The 27091-nt window shown below is 41.6% G+C and overlaps 1 protein-coding gene across 3 annotated transcripts in view; it reads left to right on the top strand.

The window, feature by feature from the left end:
* The first annotated feature begins 12180 nt into the window (after positions 1–12180).
* Positions 12181–27091, top strand: part of EGLN1 (egl-9 family hypoxia inducible factor 1) — a 58017-nt gene continuing 43106 nt past the window's right edge. Inside the window, exon 1 of one of the 3 annotated variants that reach the window (XM_045783487.2) lies at positions 12181–13500. In XM_045783487.2, the coding sequence (XP_045639443.1) occupies positions 12598–13500 (903 nt within the window). In that variant the 5' untranslated portion in view covers positions 12181–12597. The remainder of the gene's footprint in view (positions 13501–27091) is intronic. The other 2 variants (XM_045783486.2, XM_045783485.2) reach the window with 2 other exon arrangements.

Raw genomic sequence — 27091 nt, 5'->3', positions numbered from 1 at the left:
AATATAGTATTGGAAGTCCTGGCTAGAGCAAGTAGGCAAGGAGAAGAAATATAAGTCATCCATATCAGAAAGGAAGAATCAGTTATCTCTGTTCACAGATGATGTGGTCTCATATATAGAAACCCTAAAGACCCTACTAAAAACTGTTAGAACTAAGAAATGAATTCAGTGAAGTTGTATAATAAGAATACAAAACCAACATACAGAAATCAGCTACATTTCTATACACTAACAATGAACTACATGAAAGAGAAATTAAGAAAACAATACCATTTAAAATAGCATGAAAAACAATACTTAGGAATAAATTAAACCAAGGAAAGGAAAGGCCTGTACACTGAACACTGTAAGACACTGATGAAAGAGATCAAAGAAGACACAAATAAATGGAAAGATATTCCATGTTCTTGGATTGGAAGAATTCATATGGAGAAAATGTCCATACTACCCAAAGCAATCTATATATTCAAGGAATCCCAATCAAAATTCCAGTGGTGTTTCTTTTCACAGAACAAACAACTATAAAATGTGTATGTAATCACAGACCCCAAATAGCCAAAGCAACCCTGAGAAAGAACAGAGCTGGAGGCATTACAGTACCTGATTTCACACTATATTATAAAGGTGTAGCAATCAAAACAGGATAGTACTGGCATAAAAAACAAGTACATTGATCAGTGGAACAGAATAGAGAGTCCAGAAACAAACCCCTACGTATACGGTCAATTGATTTTGGACAAAGGGGCCAAGAACACACAATGGGGAAAGGACAGCCTCTAAATGATATTGGGAAAACTGGGGAGCTAAAAACAAAAGAATGAAATTGGACCCTTATCTTACACTACTCACAAAAATTAATTCAGCTGAATCAAAGATTTCAATGTAAGACCTGAAATCACAAAGCTCCTAGAAAAAAACATAGGGGAAAAGTGATTTCCTGGATATCACATGTAAAGCACAAGCATCAGATGCAAAAAAAGATGGGGGAATACATTAATGTAAAAAGCTTCTGCACAGCAAAAGAAACAAACAACAGAGTGAAAAGGCAACCTATGGAGTAGAAGAAAATATTTGCAAACTATGTATCTGGTAAGGTGTTAATATCCACAATATATAAAGAACTCCTACAACTCAATAGAAAAAAACCAAATAATCCAATTTAAAAATGGATAAAGGACTTGAATAAATATTTCTCCAAAGAAGTATAAATGGCCAACATGAAAAGGCGCTCAACATCTCTAATCATCAGGGAAATGCAAATCAGAGCCACAATGAGCTATCACTTCACACCTGTTAGGGTGACTGTCATAAAATTTTAAAAATGCAATTTTCCCTTCTTTGACTCCCCCATATTAATTTGCATTTATCTCTCCTATGGAACTTATCACGTTTTGCCAGGGGATTATAAATCAGATCCTTCAGTTTAAATCCTTATCCTGCCCCTTGTGATCTTGGGAACTATGGAACTTGTTAGTACCACACTCTCCCTAAGTGTAAAGCAGAGGTGGTAATACCTACCCACAGGTTTACTGTGAGGGTTAAATTAGATGATGCATGGGAAGAATTTGGAACAATGTCTAGCTATATGCTATGTACTACATAATTAAAGGCAATTATTCCAAAGTGGAAAAAAAATCAAACCCCTAAAAATTGAAAATAGAACTGAAAATAAACTACATCTCAAGTTGATGGCACAGGCATATAGAGAAAATCCGGTGACTTTAAAACACAGTTTTGACTATCTGTCCCTAATGGGATAGATTACAAGGACAAAAAGGATACAACAGTCTCTTAGGTAGGATAAAGCAGATAACTAGTTTTGTAAATGTCATCAGGAAAAAAAAGTTTTGTATGAGAAAATAAAACACAAATACAAAATCAAGTAAGTTAAGATACAACCCTATAATGTTACTACATTTGAACTAGAATATTGAAATGAATTCAAGATTTTTTTCTCTTGAAAAAAATTACCTATTACCCAGCTCTATTCATTGAAAAGATCTAGAAGCAATAACAACCCAGTGGCAATGAGTACTACTGACGGTGGTTGCTAACTACCATTTCCTACTAAAAGGAACCCGGGCTTTTTGGAGAAATGACTGCTTCCAGGTCAGGAGCAAGAAAATGTACAGGATGAGTCTGGGCCATCTTATGCCAAAAGGCAAGAAAATTATCAAGGATTAATGTGAACACATCTAAAATACACAGGAACTGGGACACCTGGGTAGCTCAGTCAGTTAAGGGTCTGCCTTTGGCTTAGGTATGATCCCAGTGTCCTGGGATCCAGTCCTCCATCGGGCTCCTTGCTCAGCATGGAGCCTACTTCTCCCTCTCCCTCTGCCTGCCACTATCCCACTTGTGCTCGCGCTCTCTCTCTGACAAATGAATAAATAAAATCTTGTAATAAAACAATAAAATAAAGTAAAATACACAGGAACCAACTTGAATAATTTCTACGAGCCAAACTAAGCATCAAAAAGAATAATTAAAATAATTCAGATATATGAAAAACCATGCATTCACAATTTTTAAAAAAGCCTTATAGTCACAACTGAAGTTGCAAGGCGACCAGTTCATTATTCCAAAAATTGATAAATGAAAAGAAATAAGTACTGATCCTATCTTTCATCTACAAATTGTATTTCGAGGTAACAAAACAGTTGATGATAAAAAGTTCTCTACAGTGGCATTCCAGCTGGTAAATTCAAAAGGAATAATAGAGGGGCGCCTGGGTGGCACAGCGGTTGGGCGTCTGCCTTCGGCTCAGGGCGTGATCCCGGCATTATGGGATCGAGCCCCACATCAGGCTCTTCCGCTATGAGCCTGCTTCTTCCTCTCCCACTCCCCCTGCTTGTGTTCCCTCTCTCGCTGGCTGTCTCTATCTCTATCGAATAAATAAATAAATAAAATCTTTTAAAAAAAAAAGGAATAATAGAATTATAGATTCATTATTGTGCAACCTCTAAAAAAATATTGGATCACAAATGTCAATCGACGCTAAAACAATCAGGTGAAAGGTTGATGAAAAACTTTATAATATAGGAATCAAGCTGACACCACTTGAACCAATTAGCAATATTTCATCATGAAAAATGAAACTACAACGTTAAGTGTCTCAAGATGTGATGCATTAGGAAGTATACAGCAAGTACTAGGAAATATTCTTATCTAAAATATAGAACTGAATTTAATAAAAAGTTTAGATCTAACTATCTACAGAAATAAGAGGAATATCTTAAGGAAGGAATGTAATAAGGAAGGAATCAGCTAAATCCAGAGTATGTTATAGTCATTTCTCCAGTAAATCAATGGTATGAGAAAAAGGGCAGGGTACTAGTAAAACTTAGTAAAAGGGACTTAACCAAGTGCAATGTATGAACCTTGTTTAGATCTTGAAGAATAAAGCAAATGTAAAGAGAATCTTTGAGACAATCAGAAAAAATGTAATACTTGATGGATGATGGATAGTATTGAGATTTTTTTTAAGAACACAAAAAGATGGAAAAACATTCCATGTTTATGGATTGGGAGAATATATGTCTATTGGAAGAATAAAATGTCTATCCTGCCCAGAGCAATTATACTTTCAATGCCATCCCGATTAAAATACTATTGGCATTTTTCAAAGAGCTGGAACAAACAATCCTAAAATTTGTATGGAACCAGAAAAGACCCTGAATCACCAAGGGAATGATGAAAAAGAAAAACAAAGCTGGGGCATCATGCTGCCTGACTTCAAGCTATATTACAAAGCTGTGATCACCAAGACAGCATGGTATGGACACTAAAACAGATACATAGACCAATGGAACAGAAGAGAGAGCCCAGATATGGACCCTCAACTCTATGGTCAACTAATCTTTGACAAATCAGGAAAAAATATCCAATGGAAAAAAGACAGTCTCTTCAATAAGTGGTGCTGGGAAAACTGGACAGCTACATATAGAAGAATGAGACTGGACCATTCCCGTACACCATATACAAAGATAAACTCAAAATGGATGAACGACCTCTATGTGAGACAGGAATCCATCAAAATCCTAGAGGAGAATGTAGGCATTAACCTCTTCGACATTAGCCACAGCAACTTCTTTCAAGACAAGTCTCCAAAGGCAAGGGAAACAAAAGCAAAAGTGAACGTTTGGGATTTCATCAAGATAAAAAGCTTCTGCACAGCAAAGGAAACCGTCAACAAAACTAAGAGGCAACCCACAGAATGGGAGAAGATATTTGCGAATGACATTTCAGATAAAGGGCTGATATCCAAGATCTATAAAGAACTTCTCAAACTCAACACTCAAAAAACAAATAATTCAGTCAAAAAATGGGCAGAAGACATGAACAGACACTTCTCCAAAGAAGACATACAAATGGCAAACAGACACATGAAAAAATGCTCAATATCATTAGGTATCAGGGAAATACAAATCAAAACCAGAATGAGGGGTGCCTGGGTGGCACAGCCTGGGTGGCACAGCGTCTGCCTTCGGCTCAGGGCGTGATCCCGGCATTATGGGATCGAGCCCCACATCAGGCTCCTCCGCTATGAGCCTGCTTCTTCCTCTCCCACTCCCCCTGCTTGTGTTCCCTCGCTCGCTGGCTGTCTCTATCTCTGTCAAATAAATAAATAAAATCTTTAAAAAAAAACAAAACCAGAATGAGATACCACCTTACACCAGCTGGAATGCAAAAATTAACAAAACAGGAAACGACAAATGTTGGCGAGGATGTGGAGAAAGGGGAACCCTCTTACACTGTTGGTGGGAATGCAAGTTGTTATAGCTACTCTGGAGAACAGTATGGAGGTTCCTCAAGACGTTAAAAATAGAGCTACCCATGGGGCGCCTGGGTGGCGCAGTCGTTAAGCGTCTGCCTTCGGCTCAGGGCGTGATCCCAGCAATCTGGGATCGAGTCCCACATCAGGCTTCTCCTCTAGGAGAAGCCTGCTTCTTCCTCTCCCACTCCCCCTGCTTGTGTTCCCTCTCTCGCTGGCTGTCTCTCTCTGTCAAATAAATAAATAAATCTTTAAAAAAAAAAATAGAGCTACCCTATGACCCAGCAATTGTACTACTAGGTATTTACCCCAAAGATACAGATGTAGTGAAAAGAAGGGGCACCTGCACCCCAATGTTCATAGCAGCAATGTCCACAATAGCCAAACTGTGGAAGGAGATACCCTTCAACAGATGAATGGATAAAGAAGATGTGGTTAATATATACAATGGAATATTGTTCAGCCATCAGAAAGGATGAATACCCACCATTTGCACCGACATGGATAGAACTAGAAGGGATTACCTTCTGATTACCTTCCCTTTCTTTAATCAGAAGGGGAAATGAAGCATGAGAGACTATGGACTCTGAGAAACAAACTGAGGGCTTCAGAGGGGAGGGGTGGTGGGGGAATGGGATAGGCCGGTGATGGGTATTAAGGAGGGCACGTATTGCATGGTGCACTGGGTGTTATACGCAACTAATGAATCATCGAACTTTACATCAGAAACCAAGGATGTACTGTATGGTGACTAACATAATATAATAAAAAAATATTATTATAAAAAAAAGAACTAGAGGGGATTATGCTAAGTGAAGTAAGTCAAGCAGAGAAAGACAATTATCACATGGTTTCACTCATATGTGGAACATAAGCAATAGCACAGAGGACCATAGGGGAAGGGAGGTAAATCTGAAGGGGGAGAAATCAGAGAGGGAGATGAACCATGAGAGACTATGGACCCTGAGAAACAAACTGAGGGTTTCAGAGGGGAAAAGGGTGGGGGGATGGGGTAACAGGGCGATAGGTATTAGGGAGGGCACGTGTTGTCATGTGTACTGCGTGTTATATGTAACTAATGAATCATTGAACACTACAAGAACTAATGATGTACTATACAGTGGCTATCTGAACATAATAAAAAAAAGATTTTATCTATTTATTTGTCAGAGAGAGAGAGAGCACAAGCAGGGGGAGCAGCAGTCAGAGGGAGAAGTAGGCTCCCCGCTGAGCAATCAGCCCCATGCGGGACTTGATCCCAGGACGCTGGGATCACAACCTAAGCCGAAGGCAGATGCTCAACCATCTGACCCACCTGGGCATCCCTTGAGATTTCCTTAATGTTGTAAGTGTGATAATGGCATTGTGTATATGGCTTTATTTAAAGTCCTTATTAGGGGCACCTGGGTGGCTCAGTCAGTTAAGTGTCTGCCTGTGGCTTGGGTCACAATCCCAGGGTCCTGGGATTGAGCCCTGCATCAGGCTCCCTACTCAGTGGGGAGCCTGCTTCTCCCTTTCCCGCTTCCCATGCTTGTGCTCACTCTCTTTCTCTCTCTCTCTCTCTCTGTCAAATAAACAACTAAAATCTTAAAAAAAAAAAAAAGTCCTTATTAGACACGCATATTGAAGTTGGGATATGCTTTATGATACTTCAGCCAAAAAAAGGGACAAATTCGGAGACCACTATGAATTATATGCCAACAAATTGGACAACCTAGAAGAAATGAATAAATCCCTAGTAACAGACCACTTACCAGGACTGAATCATGAAGAAATAGAAATTTCTGCTCCCTGATTTCAAAGAATATCACAAAGCTATAGTAATCAAAATAGTATGATATTAGCATTTAAAAAAAAGATCACTAGAACAGAATTGAGAGCACAGAGATAAACCCACATATATATGGTCAATTAATTTACAACACAGAAGCCAAGAATATACATTGGGGAAAGGACAGCCTCTTCAATAAATGGTGTTGGAAAAATTGACAGCCACATGCAAAAGAATAAAACTGTACTGCTATCTTACAGTATACACAAAAATTAACTTAAAATGAATTAAAGACTTGAATATAAGACCTGGAACCGTAAAATACTTTGAAGAAAACATAGGCAGTCAGCTCCTTGACATTGGTCTTGGTGATAACTTGGTGATAACCAAAAGCAAAGGCAACAAAAACAAAAATAAGTGGAACGACATCAAAATAAAAAGTTTTTGCACAGCAAAGGAAGTCATCAACAAAATGAAAAGGTAACCTACTGAATGGCAGAAAATATTTTAAAATCATATATCCAATTAGGGATTAATCTACAAGATTATAAAGAACTCATACAATGCAAGGGCACAAAAGAATCCGATTTAAAAATTGGCAGAAAATCTGAATTGGTGTTTTCTCAAAGAAGACACACAGATGGCCAACAGGTACATAAAAATGTGGTTCAACATCACTAATCATCAGAGAAATGCAAATCAATGAGATACCACCTCACAATTGTTAGAATAGCTAATTTAGAAAAGAAAAGAAATAATAAGTGTTGGCAGGGTTGTGGAGAAAAGGGAACCCTTATACACTGTTGGTAGAAAGGTAAATTGGTCCAGCCACTATAGAAAACAGTATAGAGCTTCCTCAAATAATTAAAAATAGAACTACCATATGATCCAGCAATTCAACTTCTAGGTATTTATCCAAAGAAAACAAAAACATTAACTCAAAAAGATATATTCATTCCATGTTCATTGCAGCATTATTTACAAAGGCCAGGATATGGAAGCAATCTAAGTGTCTATTAATGGATGAATGGATCAAGAAGTTGTGTGATACACATATCTGTATAGTTGTGAGATAGATAGATATATATACACATATATATATATGTGGTGGAATATTATTCAGCCATAGAAAAGAAGGAAATTGTGCCATGTGTGACAATATGGATGGATCTTCACTGCATTATGCTAAGTGAAATAATTCAGACAGAGAAAGACAAATATTGTATGATATCACTTACATGTGGGCATCTAAATTTTAAAAAACCCACTAAGCTCATAGATGCAGAGAACAGATTAGTGGTTCCAGAGGTGGGGGTTGGTGGGGTGGGCAAAATGGGTAAAGGTGGTCAAAAGGTACAAGCTTCCATTTAAAAGATAAATAAGTCGTGGGGATCTAATGGATTGTGTGGTGATTACAGTTAACGATACTGTGTTGTATATTTGAAAGTTGCTAAGAGAGTAGATATTAAAAGTTCTTATCACAAGAAAAAAGATTGTAACCATGTGAGGTGATTGATGTTAACTAGACTTATTGTGGTGATCACTTCATGATACATACATGTGTTAAATCCTTATGTTGTACACCTAAAACAAATACAAGGTTCTATGTCAATTATATCTCAGTAAAAAAATAATTTTTAAAAAAGGCAAAATGGGGGCAGGACTAGGCTGTAAAAATGTTGATAATTATTGAACTAATCAGGGTTGAGGTTGATTATATGATTATCTCTATTTTTATGTATGTTTACATTTACTTCACACCAAACAATGGTATGGAAAAAATTATTCAGCTGTCTCCGGCCTGGACTGGTATAAGTCACTTACTGGGAATACACCAAAAGTCAGTTCAACGTTAAGTAATGTTTGTTAGGGAAAAAAAAAAAAAAGCCCTCATTGTGTAATTACATTAACATATAACATATAGTATCCCATGTTTGTGAGTAATAAAAAAATTCACTACAGTGAGAAATCGTTCAAAGTTTTAGGTTCTATTTCTTGAGAGGAGATGATCACTTTTTAACTGGATTGGTAAGTTTTAAACCATAAGCTGATAAAGTTGGGCGACAGATTTTCTGGAATACCTAAAAAGTCTTTTGAAATTTCTTACTTTCTAAAGAAACCTTAGTAGACAGCAAAGCTGGCTCCACGTACGTGGGGAAGCACACAGCTTATGTGTACATCTGGCAGAACCCCCAGTACAGAAAAGAGCAGGTGCTATTTCCCAACGACACCTACTTGTGTATGTCCCAATACTATAGTTAGAAAATGGCTCAGAATTTTAGTTGCTTTCCCAGAACTCAAAGATCGTCTTCCTGTTTATCTTGGTGGGATGCCTATGTTATACTTGTGATTTTTCTGTTCTCTGTAACGTATTAAAACAAGATCGTCATAGATGGGGAAACAAGAGGTCATTGGTTAGCGATCAGATGTTTGATTTTTATTTCCTGAACAGCAAAGATACTCTCTTGTGAATTTTTAACATACTTTTAAAGGAGAAATGGGACTAGTCCCTTGAAGGTAAGTTGTTCCTTGGGCTTTCCTCAAGAGTCAACACAGCCATTTGTAAATTCATTTCCTCACTTACCTCTGTCCGGTGTACTTACTCTCAGCTTTGCCTCAGTCTTAATAAGTCTCTTGTCAGTTTTTGGTCGTTGCTGCTTTACAGTTTACGCGAACACTGCCAGAAGAGCAAAGGGAAGCCAGATAGGTGGTGGGTTAGCTTTGGCCCAAGCCAGTATGGTATGGAGATGACAGCACTTTTACTTTAATTCATTCTTTGGTTTCTAGAACAGTTGATCTGGATTAGGCTGGGGGCGGGGGGGGGGGGGGAAACTCGTAATAATTCCTGGCTTTGGGAGGCTACAAGCCTTTGTTCTCCCCAGAGTATTAGGTAACACTCCTAATGCTATTTATCATATAGTCCTGAGAACTGGGAGGGACATTCATTCATTGCCTCACTCTTGTTTCACCCTCTGTAAATGGGCATAATAATAGTACCCACCTCATAGTGTTTTCATGAGGATTAAATGAGTGTTTGTAAAATGCTTAGAAGAGAGTCTGACACAATAGTTAGCACCATATAAGTGTTTATAAGGTAAGTCCCTACATGACAATGTAAATCTTCTCTATAACATGAGTACATGGCCACTGCTACAATGCTGGGAGAGTTCCAGAATCTTGTTGGTGAACTTCTCATTGGCTGTTGCATGGCCAGCAGACGGTTTGGTGAAACCTCAGTAACTTGGAATTAGTTCACAGATTATTGAGCCTGAATAACTGAAAATTGAGAAATTGTGTATCTTTGGAGATATTTGAGATAATATTTTATATTTGACTGCTCTGTTCATGAAAATTTTGGAAGCGTCGTATTTGACTGATTAAGTATTTTCAAAGTATACACATTCAGTTTGTGATTTTGTGTACTCAGTTGGAACAAAAGGAAAGCTAATGAAGGTTTTGATATGAGCGTCTGTTCTTTTAACTAGTTATCAATGAAAATACAATGAATAGAGCATACAGAGAGGTAAATACACTTGTTTGCACACCATAGACCTAAACAGTAATTTTTAACAAAATTTTTGGACTACTTTTAGTACCTACAAATCATTAAATTTAGAAGAATCAAGTATTTGTGAAATGAGTGCTCTCCAGTCAAGTTCCTGACCTTGAGAATAGTTAAGAATCATTTATAATTACTCCAGCAAAAGGAGACCTACAAAGTATTCGATTTTACTTGTATTGAAATTATAATTCATATAATTTATGTATATAAAAAATGTTTTTAAAAGTTTGCTTTTTTTAAGCCATTGAATAGCTTCTTTACATTTTTAAGAATTTCTTAACTAATTTTCTTGGAATCTTGCTTAGTGCAAAAGGCAGACCTGGCAATCCCTTTTTCTTTGTTCCTATCCCATCCTATCCATCCCTCTCTTATGAGACTTAGTCCAAATTCTAGGTTGTCATTGTTTACATGTCTGCTCCCTGCACTGGACGTTATACCTGCTGAGTGTACATAATAGAACTAGTCCATTTGTGTGCCAGAGACAGTCTGGCATGTAGCACGCTTCTAATACATTTGTTGAAAAGCCTAATTAGCAGTGTCTGAAACAATATTTTACTGTATTTAATAAAGCTCTGGGCAAGTTGGATACACAACTGAGATTGATCCAGGTCTTGATTCTTTCCAGAAAGTTGGACTTTTAGTTTGGTTTGGAATTTGAAGCTGTGAGTATAACATTTACCTCAGTCTCCCAAAGTCCAAGCTAACTGGAATTCCTGTCCTCTTTCACCAGAGTGGATCCCCGGGATTCTGTTTATTTATATGGAAGAACTTGGTGACACTTGGAGAGCTGTGATGTTTTTGATTCAGGTCACTTTTTAAAGAAATATTCTACAAAGTGGTTTATAATTATTCCTTATATTCTTCTGCCTTTGACCTAAGCTTTCGACTCTTGCGTTGTTAGTCTGAAAGCCTATCATCTCAAGGGCTAATGCTACTTTCAATTTATTCACATGATATGCAAGCCTAGCACAGCATTTTCCACATTAGCAGGTGTTCAATAAAAAATGTGAATAAGTTGCAGCTCTTTTTATTCTTAAATGGCAAGCGGAAGAAATCTTTGGCTTAATTTTGATAAGGTTTTTATGTTCCACAAAACGAACAATTGTATTCATCAGCGTAGCACAGATCTACTAATACGAGATCTTTTAAATTTAAAAAGTCGTTAATGTAGCAGTGCTCGTTGACCGCCAAAATCCAATTCTCAGGATTAATTCCATCAGTCTGAATTAAAGTCTCTGAATATGGAAATTGGAATGACCATTGATTAACTTGAACTTGGTAGCCAAAAATTTCTTCAGAGGGTTTGACACTCGTCAAGACTTCGTAAGGCTTAGAAATGATTTTTTTTTTTTAAATAAAATTTCGGTACCTGTGGATGTGGCTCGAAGGGGACATAGGGGCTTAGATGAATACTGAGGCAATACTTATTTTTGTTTTTAACCACTTCAGGCCTCGAAATAGACGCTGTGTTGGTGTAATGGAAAAAGCAGCGTTGGAATCTGACAGGGCCTAATTCCTGGATTCAGTCCCAGTCCTGCGTGACCTTGGGTAAGTTACTTTACTTCTCTGAATTTCCGTTTCCTCCTATGCAAGACCAGGACTGCGAGAGACACCTTGCAGCGTAGGCTGGAGCGCGCCTAGAACACACCGGGCGGGTCCTAAACAAATAGCAGCCATATTCCGGGCCCCCGCTCCGCGCCGCTCTCCGGCCGCGCTCTCCCCAGCAGGTGTAGGCACCGTCCGCCGCGCAGGGCCGGGCTGCGGCCGCGCGGCCCCGCCCTTCCGTTCTCGCGGGCCTGCCCCTCGGCGTCCCCGCGCAGCCCGCCGGCCTCCGCGTCCCGGGCCCGCCCCGGGCGGAGCCCGCAGAGGGGCGGGGGCAGGGCGCCGGCACCCGGCTCCCAGGCCCAGCCCCGCCAAGTGCGGGCGAGCGGAGGCGGCCCCGGCGCCGCCCGCGCCCGAGCGCGTGTGCGCGGCCGCCGCCCCCTCGGCCCTCCCCTCGGCCCTCCCCTCGGCCCCTCCGCCCTCGCGCGCCGCCCGCCCGGGTCGCGGCGGGGCCGTGGTGTACGTGCAGAGCGCGCAGAGCGAGTGGCGCCCGCACGCCCTGCGCTCCTCCACAGGCCGGGCCGGGCAGCCCCGGACGTTGAGGAGGAGGAGGCGGCGGCCGCGGCCAAGGCGGCCAGTCTCGCGCGCCGGGGCCCGGGTGCCCGAGCGGAGGTCGCCGTCCGCCGCGTAGGCCGCGGGTCCTCAGCTCGCGGCAGCGATGAGGCGCTGAGGCGGCCGGCGGCGCTGCGCGGCCGGACCCGCGGACGAGGCAGCGGCCGGGCCGAGGGCGCGGGGCGCCGGCCTCCCTCAGGCGGGGAGTGGCGGGTGCATGGCGCAGTGACGGCCTCTGTCGCTCCGTCCGCTCCCCGTCCCCGGGCGAGGCCCTCCGGCCGCCACCCCTCCTGCTCGGCTGCCGCCTCCAACGCCGCCGCCGCCGCCGCCGCCGCCATGGCTAATGACAGCGGCGGGCCCGGCGGACCGAGCCCGAGCGAGAGAGACCGGCAGTACTGCGAGCTGTGCGGGAAGATGGAGAACCTGCTGCGCTGCAGCCGCTGCCGCAGCTCCTTCTACTGCAGCAAGGAGCACCAGCGCCAGGACTGGAAGAAGCACAAGCTAGTGTGCCAGGGCGGCGAGGGCGCCCCCGGCCACGGAGCGGGCCAGCACCGGCACCCCGGCCCCGCGCCGGCAGCCTCTGCGCCGCCGCCCCGGGCCGGCGGGGCCGGGGCCAGGGAGGCCAGGAAGACAGCGCCGCGCCGGGGCAGCGGCGCCGCCGCCGAGAAGGCGGGCCCGCGGGTCGCCGGGGACGCGGCCAAGGCAAAGGCCAAGCCCGCGGTCGACCCCGCGGCGGCCGCATCCCCGCCTCGCGCGGCTGCCGGCGGCCAGGGCCAGGCGGCGGCGGCCGAGGCGGAGCCCGCGAGGGAGGAGGACCCGGAGAAGACGAACCTGTACCCGCCGAGCAGCACGCCGGGCGAGGGGCTGAGCCACGGCGGCGGCCTGCGGCCCAACGGGCAGACGAAGCCGCTGCCGGCGCTGAAGCTGGCGCTGGAGTACATCGTGCCGTGCATGAACAAGCACGGCATCTGCGTGGTGGACGACTTCCTGGGCAAGGAGACCGGGCAGCAGATCGGCGACGAGGTGCGCGCCCTGCACGACACCGGCAAGTTCACGGACGGCCAGCTGGTCAGCCAGAAGAGCGACTCGTCCAAGGACATTCGAGGCGATAAGATCACCTGGATCGAGGGCAAGGAGCCGGGCTGCGAAACCATCGGGCTGCTCATGAGCAGCATGGACGACCTGATCCGCCACTGTAACGGGAAGCTGGGCAACTACAAAATCAATGGCCGGACGAAAGTAAGTGAGTGCTAGGGGGTTGCGCTGGACATCCCTTACTGGGCGGGCCGCCCCGTGCCCGGCGACAAGAGCCGCTTAGGGCGAGGAGCATGGTTTCTCTGTGTAAAAGTGATTTCCTTCTTGTGTAGCACCCCATAAGGAAACGGTTCTAATCCATAGATCGGTGTTTTATCTAGGTAGCCCCTTTCTCTGTGCCCACTATTTCCCCACGTGTACAAACGTCTCTAATTGCATGGTTTTGTAGCTAAACTTAGGCCCTCCCTTTCACTTTGCTGTTTTTTGGTATGTTTCCTTTTCCAGTGCACTGTCAGTTCAAACCTTACTGGAGCTTTAGGCTCCCGATTGGGGGTAATAGAGTAGTACCAAAGCAAGTGCTTGTTCTGCATCTGCCTTGTGTTTGCATATACCCCTAAATTCTGTGCCGTTGGAGCCACTCATCAGATTCTGGTTTACAGAGTGGAGTGCTGTGTTTGGTTTAAGAATCTGCCAGCCTGACCGCGGGAAGGTAAATTTAAAATAAGTACCTAGTCAGGAGACGCCTCGTATTCACGAAGAGCTTGCCTGCTCCCCTCCCTCTTCTATCGCTCCTATCCCCTTCCCTGTCCCTGCTGTTTTGAAATCCCCCACAGAACGGGGAAAGAAGTATTTCCGTTTTTAGACCTTGCAGTGTAGGTAAGTTACATTTTTAGCATAGGTTTCCTTTATTTGCTTTGTTAATATAATCCTTCTGTTGAAACAGAACTGTGTTGTAGCTTCCTGGAAAAAACAAAAAAAAAACCACCACGGAATGGGAGCAGGAGGGAGGGCTTATTCTAAAGTCTCAATTTGGTGGAATCTCTTTGTTTTCTTTTTACTCTTGTAGTACCCTCCCCCCAGATTCTTCCGCTGGTACCCAGTCTAATCCCTCTTCCCTCCTCTCTATGGTAAACAGGAGACTCCCCTCCTTAAATACTCTCTCCCAGTTCTTTTTCATTTTGCTTCCTAGGTCTTAATCTTTTCTTTGTATCCAGCTCCTCCCCAGGCCGCCCTGCTCCACCCTCCTCCACCATCAATCTCTGTCTGATATTTTGAGTTTTGTTTTAAGAGCTTGTCTTAGGAGATCATCACGTGTGTGTTTGTGCGTACACACTGACTCTTCCCACTAGTTCTTTTGTGTGTTGTCAGGGCATCTATTTTGGCAGTCATCACGGGTGACTCTCAAGCTGCCTGAAGGCTGAGCATAAGGCAATGAGGAAAGTTCTAAACATGAAAATTTTGCGGGGAAAAATACAATGGGAAGTCTAATTTATATATTGCCGCCTCATTACTGGATGAAGGCACATGTCTTAATATCATGTAGTTTCAAAAAAAAACCATACAGTCGCTTAATACTAAGCTAGAAGGAAAAAAGGGAGTCTGATAAGACCTCAGTCTCAGTCTTCAATAAGATATTCATTTATATTTTTTAAAAAAACCCAAAACTTTGTCACGGATCAAATCTTAATATAGTCATGAACTCTAGGGCAGGAAGGGAACTAGCCTGAGGGAATATCAGCATAGCTCTATGCAGAGTGATCAGTCCTTAGTTGAGGTATAAACTTGAGGCGAAGTCGTGAGGAAGTTAATGTCCTAAATCTTCCTTGATCTGCTTTCCTTAGTTAATTTAGCTTTCCAAGTTAAGTCCTCTCCTGCCCCCCCCCCCTTTGTCCTCAGGGATGGGACAGTAGTCAGCCTAGCTCTCAGAGTAGTTGCTTCTCAAGGGAAGTTTGTTAGAAAATAGGCACCTCTTCAATCAGGCATCCCAGTGGCTGAAGGGAACGGTAGTCGAGGTTGTAAATCACTTTAGCATACATATTTTATTTAGTGTTTTTTTTTTAAGAGATTTATTTATTTGAGAGAAAGAGAGCCTGCACGCACAGGAGGGGAGGGGCGGGGGGGGGCGGAGAATCTCAAGCAGACTCCTTGCGGAGTCTGACGGGTTCCATCCCACGACCCTGAGATCATGACCTGAGCCGAAACCAAGAGTCAGACGCTTAACCAACTGAGCCACCCAGGCACCCCGGAAGGACAGATTTTAAACTCTAGATTTATCTTATGCTTGTATTAATTTTCAGCACATGATTTGAGAATCTGTGAATAATTTTAGGGAATCCCTTTCATTGTATTTGGTTGAGAAAACTTTTGTTAATTGTGTTTAATCACGTAATTTTAGTATTCCTAAAAAACCTGAAGATCTTGCTTTGGGGGAATGGGAAGGCAGTGGGATTACTAGCCACCATATATTGAGCAACCACAGTGGGCTAGGCACCAGAAGATGCCCAATACAGACATGATCACAATAATCTTAATCTTATGAAGTGTAGGTAGGAGTATTCCTAATTTATATTTGAGGATATTTCAGACTTGGCTAAGGACTACCACTTACACTAACTTCAATGGGATTCAAATTTAGGTCATTCAGATACCAAGCCCCAGGCTTTTTCTACTGTACTGCATATAGGTAGGCTATTAAATGAGCTGTAGATTACTTAGCATACTACTGGGACTAAAATTTGATATATTTTATTGATGGTGATAGCATTCGCCTTGTATGTGAATAACTGTACTTTATGGTTGGCCTCTACAGACCTTTTAGTAGATGACTACACAGTGTTTATTTCAGATGTTTATTTCAGCATCTGAAAAGCCACTTTGTAGTTACCCATTTGAATCATGCTCATTTCTGTATAACTTTTAAAGAGAGGCAGAGTATGGTATGATACTATATGGGATTGAAGAGAGGATCTTCAGTTAAGAATTTTGTTATTCTTTACAACACTGTAGTAATAAAAAGTTACTTGCCCCAAATGTGTAGTGTTTTTCTCACTTAGATTTTCACAGCAACACTGTAAAATAGGTAATTTGTTGATGTATTTTTCCTGTTCATAGTTTAGAAAGTTTACAAGTCATGCACTTGTATGAAATCATGCAGCATACCAAGACTTAAAATAGAAGTTTTCTGAACAAGACTCAAATATCCTTTTTTATTTTTATCATCTTTTCTCGGTGGTCTGTGTGTATGAGGGCCTGATAATCAGATGATGTATAATTGGCTGTGGCTCATTCAGTGTTAGGCTTTGATTTCCCCCAAGGTTCCACTTCAGACATGCTTATCTGACCCACTGTTTGTCCAGCTCCTTTAAAAGAGGAACCGCGGGGGAAGGATGAAGTAATGCACAAGGACACTGATGTAACAGCTTCAGTTCTCACTTTCTCTGGTCCTTTTTTCGGGAGTTTCCCCTCTTTTGCCCTTAAACTGACCTTTGATCCTTTTTCCTTTCTCACACCCTTCAGCTGGCAGTGGTGCTCAGTAGGAAGAAATCATGGTCAGCTGATTTGTGAAGAGTGGTGTCGTGTGGGCTCTAAGAAATCACAGGTGGCTTTACTTGGGGAGAGAAAGAACAGGGGCAGGCGAGCGGGGATCACGGGAAAATGCTGAACTGTTCAGTTGGAGCTTCTCAGCTACTCTGAAGGAAACGATTTGCCTGTTAGAGTAGAAATACCAGAATCATACACATATTTTTGGAATTCATCCAAAACTTACTCTGTTCAGTTCAAATGTATGTAAAGAAAAGCAGTGTTAAAATGGGTTGAGACTAATAAGCAGATTATATTCCTAAAATTTTTTGTTGGTGTCGCCATTAGGCGGCTCTAGCTGATGATGGCTTTCAGAGCAAAGAATAGGATGAGGAAAATCCTCTTGGCTTTATTATCACTACTATAGAGATGTGGTGACAGTCCTTTTAGATGTTACAAACAAAACCAAACAAAACTTCCTTCTCAGTCCACTTCTGCCACTTTATCTGTACTCTTGGCATCCACCATGTACAAGGGGGAGCAGCTTGTTTAATGTTTTAATAGCTCTATCAGTCTTAAAGATCAAAGTCCGTTATTCCGTATGTGAAAAGGTTGACAACATTGCAAGTGCAGTAATAACAGTTTCTCATCGTGCTTTACAGTTTAAAAGAGACATGTGCGGACCGGAAAAGCAGTCTTCGCAAGTTGTGACTGAACCAAGTTCAACTTCATAGGAAAACATTTTGTATAGTGAATTAGTTTATATGTAGTTCACATATAAGGTAACTCCTTTAACTAGTAAAGAATTTTACTTTAAATTTAAAAGTGTTTGTGTTTGTTGGATGTTTCTATCTCTTCACCCATCTGTTACCTAGTAAGCCACAAAAATACCCCACAAGACCTTAGTCACATGGGAGGACGGCATCTGAACGTGGAAGGATGCTGGACTGGCTCTGTGCTGCTGGTCCATCTGGCCGGGATCCTGGATCTGCCACTGCTTCTGTGTCCTTGAGCGAGTTCCTTAATATTTCTGAGCTTCAGTGACTCCATTCGTACAGTGGTGTTAAATCATGGTTGCCTTTTCTGCCTCGCAGGCTTGCTGTGAGGAGTACATATAATTATGTGTATAAAAGCACTTTCTAAATTGTAAAGCCCAGTGTTAAACTGTTGTTAACTATTACTCTACTTATCTTAAAATTTTCCTGTTTTTCTGAATCTTTCTGTGAGTTATGTGCTTTTCCTGCCTTGTAAGCTAGAGGGAATAAAGACTGAGAATGATCACCCATTTTTGACCTGACCACTCCTTCCCCCAACACATACATTTCTTTTTAAGCAGAGAGGGTAGATCCTAGAGAGGTTAAGTGACTTGTTCAAGGACATAGAGTTCCTTACTGACAAAACTGACTGATGTTTGATTCAATTGATTCTTATATCTGCAACTTCATGCTGCATCTCATGTAAAAATGACAAATTCCTACTTAACTAATTTTGTTATATTTTTTTGCCATTTTTGAGGTTTGCTTGAACATTTATATCTTCCTTTTTCTTCTCCCTTTTATTCCTATCATTGTACACTTTGGGTTATCTGACATTCTAGTTTCAATTTTCCTCCTTTAGGGACACTGGGGTGGCTCAGTCTAGGTGGCTCAGTTGGTTAAGTGCCTGCCTTCAGCTCAGGTCATGATCCCAGGGTCCTGGGATCAAGTCCTGCATCAGGCTCCTTGCTCAGCAGGGAGCCTGCTTCTCCCACTGCCTGCCGCTCCTCCTGCTTGTGTGCGTGTACGTGTGCTCTCTCTCTCTCTCTGACAAGTAAATAAATTCTCCTCCTTTAGTTAATTCCTTCCTAATTTCCCTAGATGTTCTTTATTCACCTTCTTTTCTTTCCTCCAACATTAAGCCATTTTCTTGAAGCAGGCCTTCCCTCTCTCATTTCCTTAGTAGGAACTCTTTCTACCCTGCATTTCTGATTTACACATTTCATTCTCCCTTTTCCTTTTTTTCCCCACTGTCAGGCTGCAAACCTATCTTTGTTCATCTTCTCCAATGTTTTCTGAAGCCTGTGCCTTTCTGGTATGCCTTTGGATAGATGTTATCAGCTTAGTTTTTATTTAATTTTTTGCTTTAGGCCTTTAAAGTGACACCAAATGTTTCAGTCTTCCTTTCGTTTGACCAGATGCTTAGATGGTTTTCATAGATGCAGTTTACTACTGTGCCTGCCTTTTTCTTCTGTGCTCACATTCTACCTTCTTTCCCATTATGCCCTTGTTTCTGCACTTGAAATACTGTCTTAACTATGGAATGGCATTCATGTCATTTATGAGCCATATTCATAGCTTGTCTTTGACTGTTATTCCAGCTAAAACCTTTCTGTTCTAAAAAAAATAAAACAGCAAACAAACAGGAAACTGACAGATGGTTAACCAAAACCTTCCCTTAAAATAGTTGTTTTCACACTTGTATTTCCTAGTCCAAATGCTGAACTGTTCTGCCACCTTTATTGGAATGTTTTGTACATTATCACATTTTCCCAGAACCCACTCACAGTTCTGTTTGCAAAGAGCTTGGGTAGTATCTGTAGCCTCTGCTCATTGAGGCCACTATAAAATTTTCATGAATTTGGAATATTCATTTTCTTTATTCAATGTTCCAAACCCCATTTCTTTGCCAGAGCGAAATGTATGTACTCTTGGTTCCCCTTGTTGTATTCTCTGAGTCCTGTTTTGATAATCTTTTCATTCATTTGTTCATTCACCAAATATGAAGTGAGGACTTCCCTGTTGCAGGAGTTAGGAATGCCTGAACAACGACAACACCGAAAAGCCCTCGTTCTCATGGGGCTTAAATTCTACTTGAGGTGGGGAGAAACAGTCACTAAACAAATGTGTAAGTAAATATATAACATGTTAGGTGGCAAATATTAAGGCAAAAAATAAACAAAGAGTGACCAGGGGATACTCTCTCAGGATCAGTAAAGCACTAAGATGATATTTAAGTAGAACTTGAATGAAGTGAGGACCTGGGTTGTGTGGATACATGCAAGAAGAACGTCCCAAGTGAAGATACTGCATAGCAAATAAATGGCCCTGACATGGAATGTGCTGGATGGTTCAGAAAACAGCAAGAAGGGGGCGCCTGGGTGGCTCAGTCCTTAAGCGTCTGCCTTCGGCTCAGGGCGTGATCCCAGAGTCCTGGGATCGAGCCCCACATCGGGCTCCTCACTGGGAGCCTGCTTCTTTCTCTCCCACTCCCCCTGCTTGTGTTTCCTCTCTCGCTGGCTGTCTCTCTGTTAAATAAATAAATAAGATCTTAAAAAAAAAAGAAAAAACAGCAAGAAGGAGGCCACTGTGGTTACAGGAGAGATTAAGGAGGGAGCATGGTAAGAGATGTGATCCGTGAAGTGGGGGGTTAGGAAGTAAGATCACATCATATAGGATTTTTGCCTTGTAAGCTGTGGCAAGAACTGTGGGTTTTATCCTAGGCAACGGGGAGTAACTGCAGAGATGGTGAAAATGAGTTGGATTCTGGGTCTAATTTAAAAGTAGAGTCAGATTTGCTGATGGATTTGATGTGAGGTCTGAAAGATAGGAAGGAGTCAAGAATGACTCCAAGGTTTTTCGCTCGGGTAATTGGAAGGAAATAATGATTATTTTGTCTTGCCCTAACTCTTCTGCCTTTCTTGCCCCACTTTTTCGATTTCTATTTATAGCAGGTGGTTGACACTTTGTAGCCAAAGCTACAGAAAAAAGTTCTCTGCTCTTCCTTTGCACATGCCTTCAGACTGGCTGTGCTTGCTGCTACTGTTGTTGACCTTACGTTCCAACCTTTCTTCTCCAGAGGCTTCATGGCTTCTTTGCACACTGTGCTCTCATCAGCCCTGCCACGGGGACTGCCTGCGGGAATTACTACAGCATTTCTGGTGCTGTCAGCAAGTGTGGCTCTTCTGTCTTGCATGAATTGCTCACTTAAGGTGGCTTATAGATACAAATCATGTAAAAAGAATTGCACAGATTCTGAAATTTTAGGCAAACATTGGAGAAAATTGAATGGATGTGAGAGACAAATAGATTTAGATTCAATGTCAAAGTCAGAAATAAAACACTTCATTTAAATATACTGTTGAAAATAAAACTAGAAAATTGAGAAGAGGTAGAATAAATATAAAATACTGAAAATAATCCCATTGAGGGGCGCCTGGGTGGTTCAGTCAGTTAAGCCTCTGACTCTTGATCTTAGCTCAGGTTTTGATCTCAGGATCCTGAGTTCAAGCCCTGTGTTGGGCTCCATGTTGAGCCTGGAGCTACTTTAAAAATAATAATGATAATAATAGTAATACATAAATAAATACATAAATAAAAAATTAAATAATAGTAATACATAAATAATTAAATAATAGTAATACATAATAATAGTAATACATAAATAAATACATAATACATAATACATAAATAAATACATAATACATAAATAAATACATAATACATAATACATAAATAAATACATAATACATAATACATAAATAAAAAATAATCCCATCGACATGTACATGGGACGATGTTATAGCTTCCTATAGTAGTAAGTAAAGAGGGGATAAGTTTAGGATAGCTTAGGCTCCATATTCAGTGGTCTGAAAAAAGTGCCAGAGAAATAGTTCTCATCCCTTTGCTGTGGAGCCTGATACTAGAATTGGAAATAGAAGTACCAACTATTAAATGGGAACTAATAGTGTTAAAATTAGAATATTGTATCCAGGACTTTGAAGGATAGGAAGCCTTGCTTTTGACTTCAAATAGAAGTATGGATAAACATTAGGTTATAGTGTATGAAATGGTTTTTTAAAAAATTTAAACCTGAGAGGGGGCCTGGGTGGCTCAGTTGGTTGAGTGTGTGCCTTTGGCTCAGGTTATGGTCCCAGGGTCCTGGGATCAAGCCCCGCATTGGGCTCTCTGCCCAATGGAGAGCCTGCTTCTCCCACTCCCCTGTTTGTGTGCTCGCGTCATCTCTGTCAAATAAATAAATAAAATCTTAAAAATAAATAAATAAATTTAAACCTGAAAAGTCAAACATGAGCCATAGAATCCAGGAATCTACGTTCTCAACTTAATTCAAGCAATTTCAATTTAAGACTGAATTTTGTATGATAAAACTTAGATAGGAAACATCAAATCGAGCCAATTAATTGAAAAGGTCCAATCAGAATTTTGGAGTCTTCAGAGATTAACCATGCATCTGAATTTTTTTCTCAGTATTGGTACTCAGCTCTCGTCTATGAATGGTAACTAGAAGTTCTGAGTCTGTATTTTGTTGTACAAGTATCCTTCATTCTAGCTCTAGGCATTTGTTACCTTCTGTTATGTCTTCCACTGACTTCTTAGCACTATATCTGAAATAGATGTCTTAAAAATTACTTTTAAAATTTTTATTTTTAATTTTTATTTATTTGTTTGTTTATTTATTTAAGTAGGCTCCATGCCCAGTGTGGAGCCCAACATGGAGTTTGAACTCATGACCCTGAGATCAAGACCTGAGCTAAGATCAACAGTGGGATGCTTAACTGACTGAGCCACTGAGGCACCCCTTAAAAATTACTTTTTTTTTTTTTTTAAGATTTTATTTATTTGAGGGGCACCTGGGTGGCTCAGTGAATTAAGCATCTGCCTTTGGCTCAGGTCATTGTCCCAGAGCCCTGGGATTGAGCCCTGTGTTGGGCTCACTGCTCAGCAGGGAGTCTGCTTCTCCCTCTCTCAAATAAGTAAAATCTTTTAAAAAAAGCAATTTTGTTTGAGAGAGAGTGTGTGCAGATGGGGAGGGAGGAGCAAAGAAGGAGGAGGAAAGAATCTCAAGTAGGCTCCCTGCTGAGTGGGAGCCCATTCAGCTGATCTCACAACCCTGAGGTCACGACCTGAGCCAAAACCAGGAGTTGGATGCTTAATAAACTGAAGCACCCAGGTGTGGAGCAGGGAGCCCGATGCAGGATTCGATCCCAGGACCCTGGGATCATGACCTGAGCCAAAGACAGACGCTTAACCAACTGAGCCACCCAGGTGCCCCTCTTTTTGCAACTTCTAACTGTAGTTTTTTCTTGAAGCTCAGTTCTTAACTTTCTCCTCACTACTGTCAGAAGCCACAGGTAGGAAGAACTTTGAAACATCTAGATGTCTAGACTTTTCTTCTCCACTTGTATTAGTTATCTATTGCTACATAACAAAATATCCCAAACCATAGTGACTTCAAGTCTGGGCACAGCCGAGCTTCATCCTCTCCTTCACTCTCCCTTAACATGTTGGCCAGGGTCTGTGGTCTCCTCCCAGGGCTTGAATGGGGTGTGTGCTTCCAGGCTTATTCTGGCTGTTGGCAGCATTCATTTTCTCATGGGTTGTTGGACTGAGGACCTCAGTTCCTTGCCATGTAGGCCTCTCCAACACAGCAGCTCTCTTCATGAAAGTATGCAAGCCAGAGATGCCCTAGCAGGATTGAAGTCCCTGGCTTTTGCAACCTAACCACAGAAGAGACATCTGTCACCTGTACTGTATTCTTTTGTTAGCAGCAAGTCACTAGATTGATTCCACATTCAAGGGGAAGGAATTACCCAGGAGAGTGAATGCCATTTCTTGAGTTGTTTCTTCCTTTGCAGCGTCTGCCCCTTAAATGTTGCTGTTATTAATGGTCTGTGCTTTGTCTTCTCTCTTTGTTCTAGTCAACACTTTTTCTCCCTGGCTGATACCATGATGTGCTTGGGACGCACAGGTTTGTAAGCTAGTTTGCCTCTGTTCAGACCCTTGTTTAGCTACTTACTTGTGCTCTGATTTTAGGCAAATTTTCTAACAAAGCATCAGTTTCCTCATTGGTATAACAGGAGTTAATAGCACCTAATTGAATAAGGTTTGTTTGCTGGTGGACGGGATAATGCATGAGAAATGCTCAGCAGACAATCAGTTAGTGCTCATTTAATATTAGCTGTAACTATCATAGTAACAGTAGGAGGATGAGGAGAGGACAGCCATGACTTCAGCTATTAGGGTTTGTCGGAGCTCCTTGATCTGTGCCTTACTCTGGCATCTGTAGAGGACTAATGGATATCTCCACCTGAATGTTCTGGAAGTACTGCCAACTTAGCATGATCAAGACTGAAGTTCCCTCCAGGTTCCCTGCTGAGGGGATGAAGGTTGGTGGGGAGAGGAGGGAGCAGGTTTAAAATTGATCCTATCTGTGCACTGCATTTATTTTTTTAACTGTTTACGGTGTACCCAGTACATGCCAGGGCCAGTGCTGGGCACTGGTAGTTCCACAGCACCCAAGCCAAGGTGATTCTCTATGCCATTCTGGAGCGGAAGATAGCCTTGAGCCTGTAGTCCCGTGCGTGGCGGGTTGCTGAGATGAACAGGATCCCACAGGAGCACGTCAGAGGGGGCCTAAGTTGGCCTGCAAGCCAAGAAAGGTCTCTTGGAGGCAGTTATTTAGATGGAGACTTCCAGCACCTCGGTCCGTTTCCAGTGGAGGAAGTCCATTGAAAGTCTCCATGTCTGAAAAGAACACAGTGTTTTAAAAGAACATACCTTTTATCAATATGGAAATTGTACTCATTTAAAAATTATTTCCTCTCTGTGTCTTGTTCCTGTTCCCATTTACACTTTCCTGTTGAGACCCATCTTCTCCTGTCTAGATTATTATAAAAGCCTGTTTTCTTTTTTGTATCTTTCCTTTCCAGTCCATTCTATCCTGGTGTTACATTTCCAAAACACAGATCGTATCATTGTCCTGCTTGAAAATATTTGTTTCCCCCAAAGTCTTCATATGCTATGCAGACTTAAAACAAAACAAAACAAAAAACATTTCATTTCATTTCTTATATATTTTCTTCTCCAGGCACTGGAACCTTGCGGGTTCCCTGAACCTGTGTTTGCTTTCTGCCTCAGTGCATTTCCCTTGCGCTTTCTGTGTGGAAAGGTGGTAAGGAGGTTTCTCTAATTCTGATTCTTGCTGCAGTGCCTCTAAGCAGAATTACACTTCTATCCTGTCTGTTGCTGTGACACTTCTTAGCATTGATAGAACACTTTCTACATTGGTGGGTTTCCTCTACTAATTGTGAGCCACTTGAGGATAGGACCCATCTTATCTGTGTTGTGCAATGCTCCTTGCATCAGGCATCCAGGAATTTGAATTTTGATTTTGAACATTTGAATTTCCACTGTGCTACTCCGATTGAGATTTTGATCACTTTATACCCCAGTTGTTTCACAGTATTACTATTTTTTACTTAATTCACTTTTTTCTATGTACCATTTCTATCCATCTTACATACATTTACCAACGTTTATAAAGATCTTACTCAAACACCTTCCTGAGTTTTATTTATAAGGGTACAAGTTGATTCTTAGGCACCGAATGCTCAGCAGCTGCTTAGGCCCACACCATCTGTCCGTTCTTACTTGCTGCTCCTCTTGGAAAAACAACCACTGTTTCTGCCAGACTGTTTTCTTGTTGCTGTCCTTCTCCTCCCAAAACATCTGTGAATTCTTTGACTGGTTTGTGACTCCCACACCCCTGCTCCAGCAATTTAAATCTTACACATTCTTTAAGATTGAGCTTAAATCCCATTCCCAAATATCTCCTTAAAGTCTGTACCTCCATGAAATCTCTTTTTTCTCTAAAACTTTGTATACCTTTTATTCCTGAGGTATCTTCTCCAAAAAGTTGTAAGGGCATGGGGACTGTTTTATAGTATTCCATCTTACACAAAGCACCTTTCGTTGTGCTTCATGGTTTTTATTTTTCATATATTAACACTCAGTGAATCGTACTCAGCCGCCCTGCCCAGTACCTCAGCCTGCTTCTCCTTATTTCCATCTAATTTCTAAAACTACGCTTTATGAAAGTCTGTGAGGGTTTTTGTCCTGTTGTGGTCAACTCTCCTTTCTGTGCTTACTGTGCTGTTTCTAGTCCCTATTTTCCAGATAAAAATAACCCAGGCCAATATGGCCTAAACTATTTTTAACTGCAAGTACAGGGAGAAAGGACTGTTGTGAAGGTGGAATGAAGTTTCATAACATTGCCTAGGCCCAAAGTCAGTTGATCAGATTACAGATTGTGGTAGAACCCTGCACGTCCATGAATCTTAAGGGGAAGGGCCCGCATGTCTTCCCTCCCTTGCCCCCACCAGTGGTATGAGACTCCCCAGGGAGCACGTGTCACTTCAAAACAAAGCAACGTAATAGACATGATGTTGAAAGTGACCTCTTGTGTCCTCTTGTTCATGACCTAGAAGGGAGAAGCTTGTGGCTAGCAAGCTCACACGGAGTTCAACATTGATACCGCATGGTTCATGGGCAAAGTAAAAATTTTCAAGAACAAGATTTTAAGCTTCTAAAATTATCATAGTTTTGATTTGGTTTTAGAACTATAATTTATTCGGAATTTCAAGTAACATTAAAGGAGGTTTAAGAGTGATACTTAACAAAAGAGGGCGTCGATTAAACAAGGTGAGAAATATTTCTTTATGATCAGAAAACCTTTGACTTTAACCACGTTCAAGCAGTTAATCAGCTTGGCGGAAACAGTTGATTTAACTGTTCAGAGGGCGTTGGTAGTGCAGATGATAGTAACTGGACAGTGTAATGGTCATTCGATTTTTTTTTTTTCTCATTTGAATTTGATCTTGAAATGCACTCAAACATTTGTATGCTTAAAAAGAGTTGCACTTCCTAATTTTGCTGAAGTTTGGAACTTAAAATGTTTTCATTCTCTGAGTAGGGTTTTTGGGTTGGTAAGGAAAGTAGCCTGAGATTTCATAATTACTAAAGATAATTTACGTGCAAAACAATGGTTGTAGTTTTGGATGCATGCAACCCAGAGTATTTTGTATCAAATTTTTTGAATAAAGAAAATTTGGGCTAAAAATCATGTATAATAATAAAATAGCATCCGTCACCAAGAGCTTAGAAATTTTTTTCAAGGTAATGATGTAAGTTAGTGGTTCATAACTTTGTTTTGCTTTTGGACCCCTTTGGGAATCTAATGGAAGCTGTGTACATTCTCACCCTAATAAAGAACATACACATAATGTTGTGCTTGTAATAAGACCCATCCATGGACCGTACATTAAGAACACGTTACAAGAAGAGTTCTAAAAAATAAAACAAAAAACATTTTTAAACATTTAATATCTGGTTATGGTAGAGTGAGTTTTCTCTGTTTATTCAGTTGCTCTTCTTCCCCCATGTCTGTAAAACTATGCTTTGGGTTTTTCCCCTCTGATAGTAGTCAACTTAAGTTATAGAGA

The sequence above is a fragment of the Ursus americanus genome, chromosome 6 (assembly GCF_024610735.1).
Source record: "Ursus americanus isolate L20-20 chromosome 6, mUrsAme1.1.p, whole genome shotgun sequence".
Taxonomy (NCBI): Eukaryota; Metazoa; Chordata; class Mammalia; order Carnivora; family Ursidae; genus Ursus; species Ursus americanus.
This window is presented reverse-complemented; position numbering and strand designations above follow the sequence as displayed.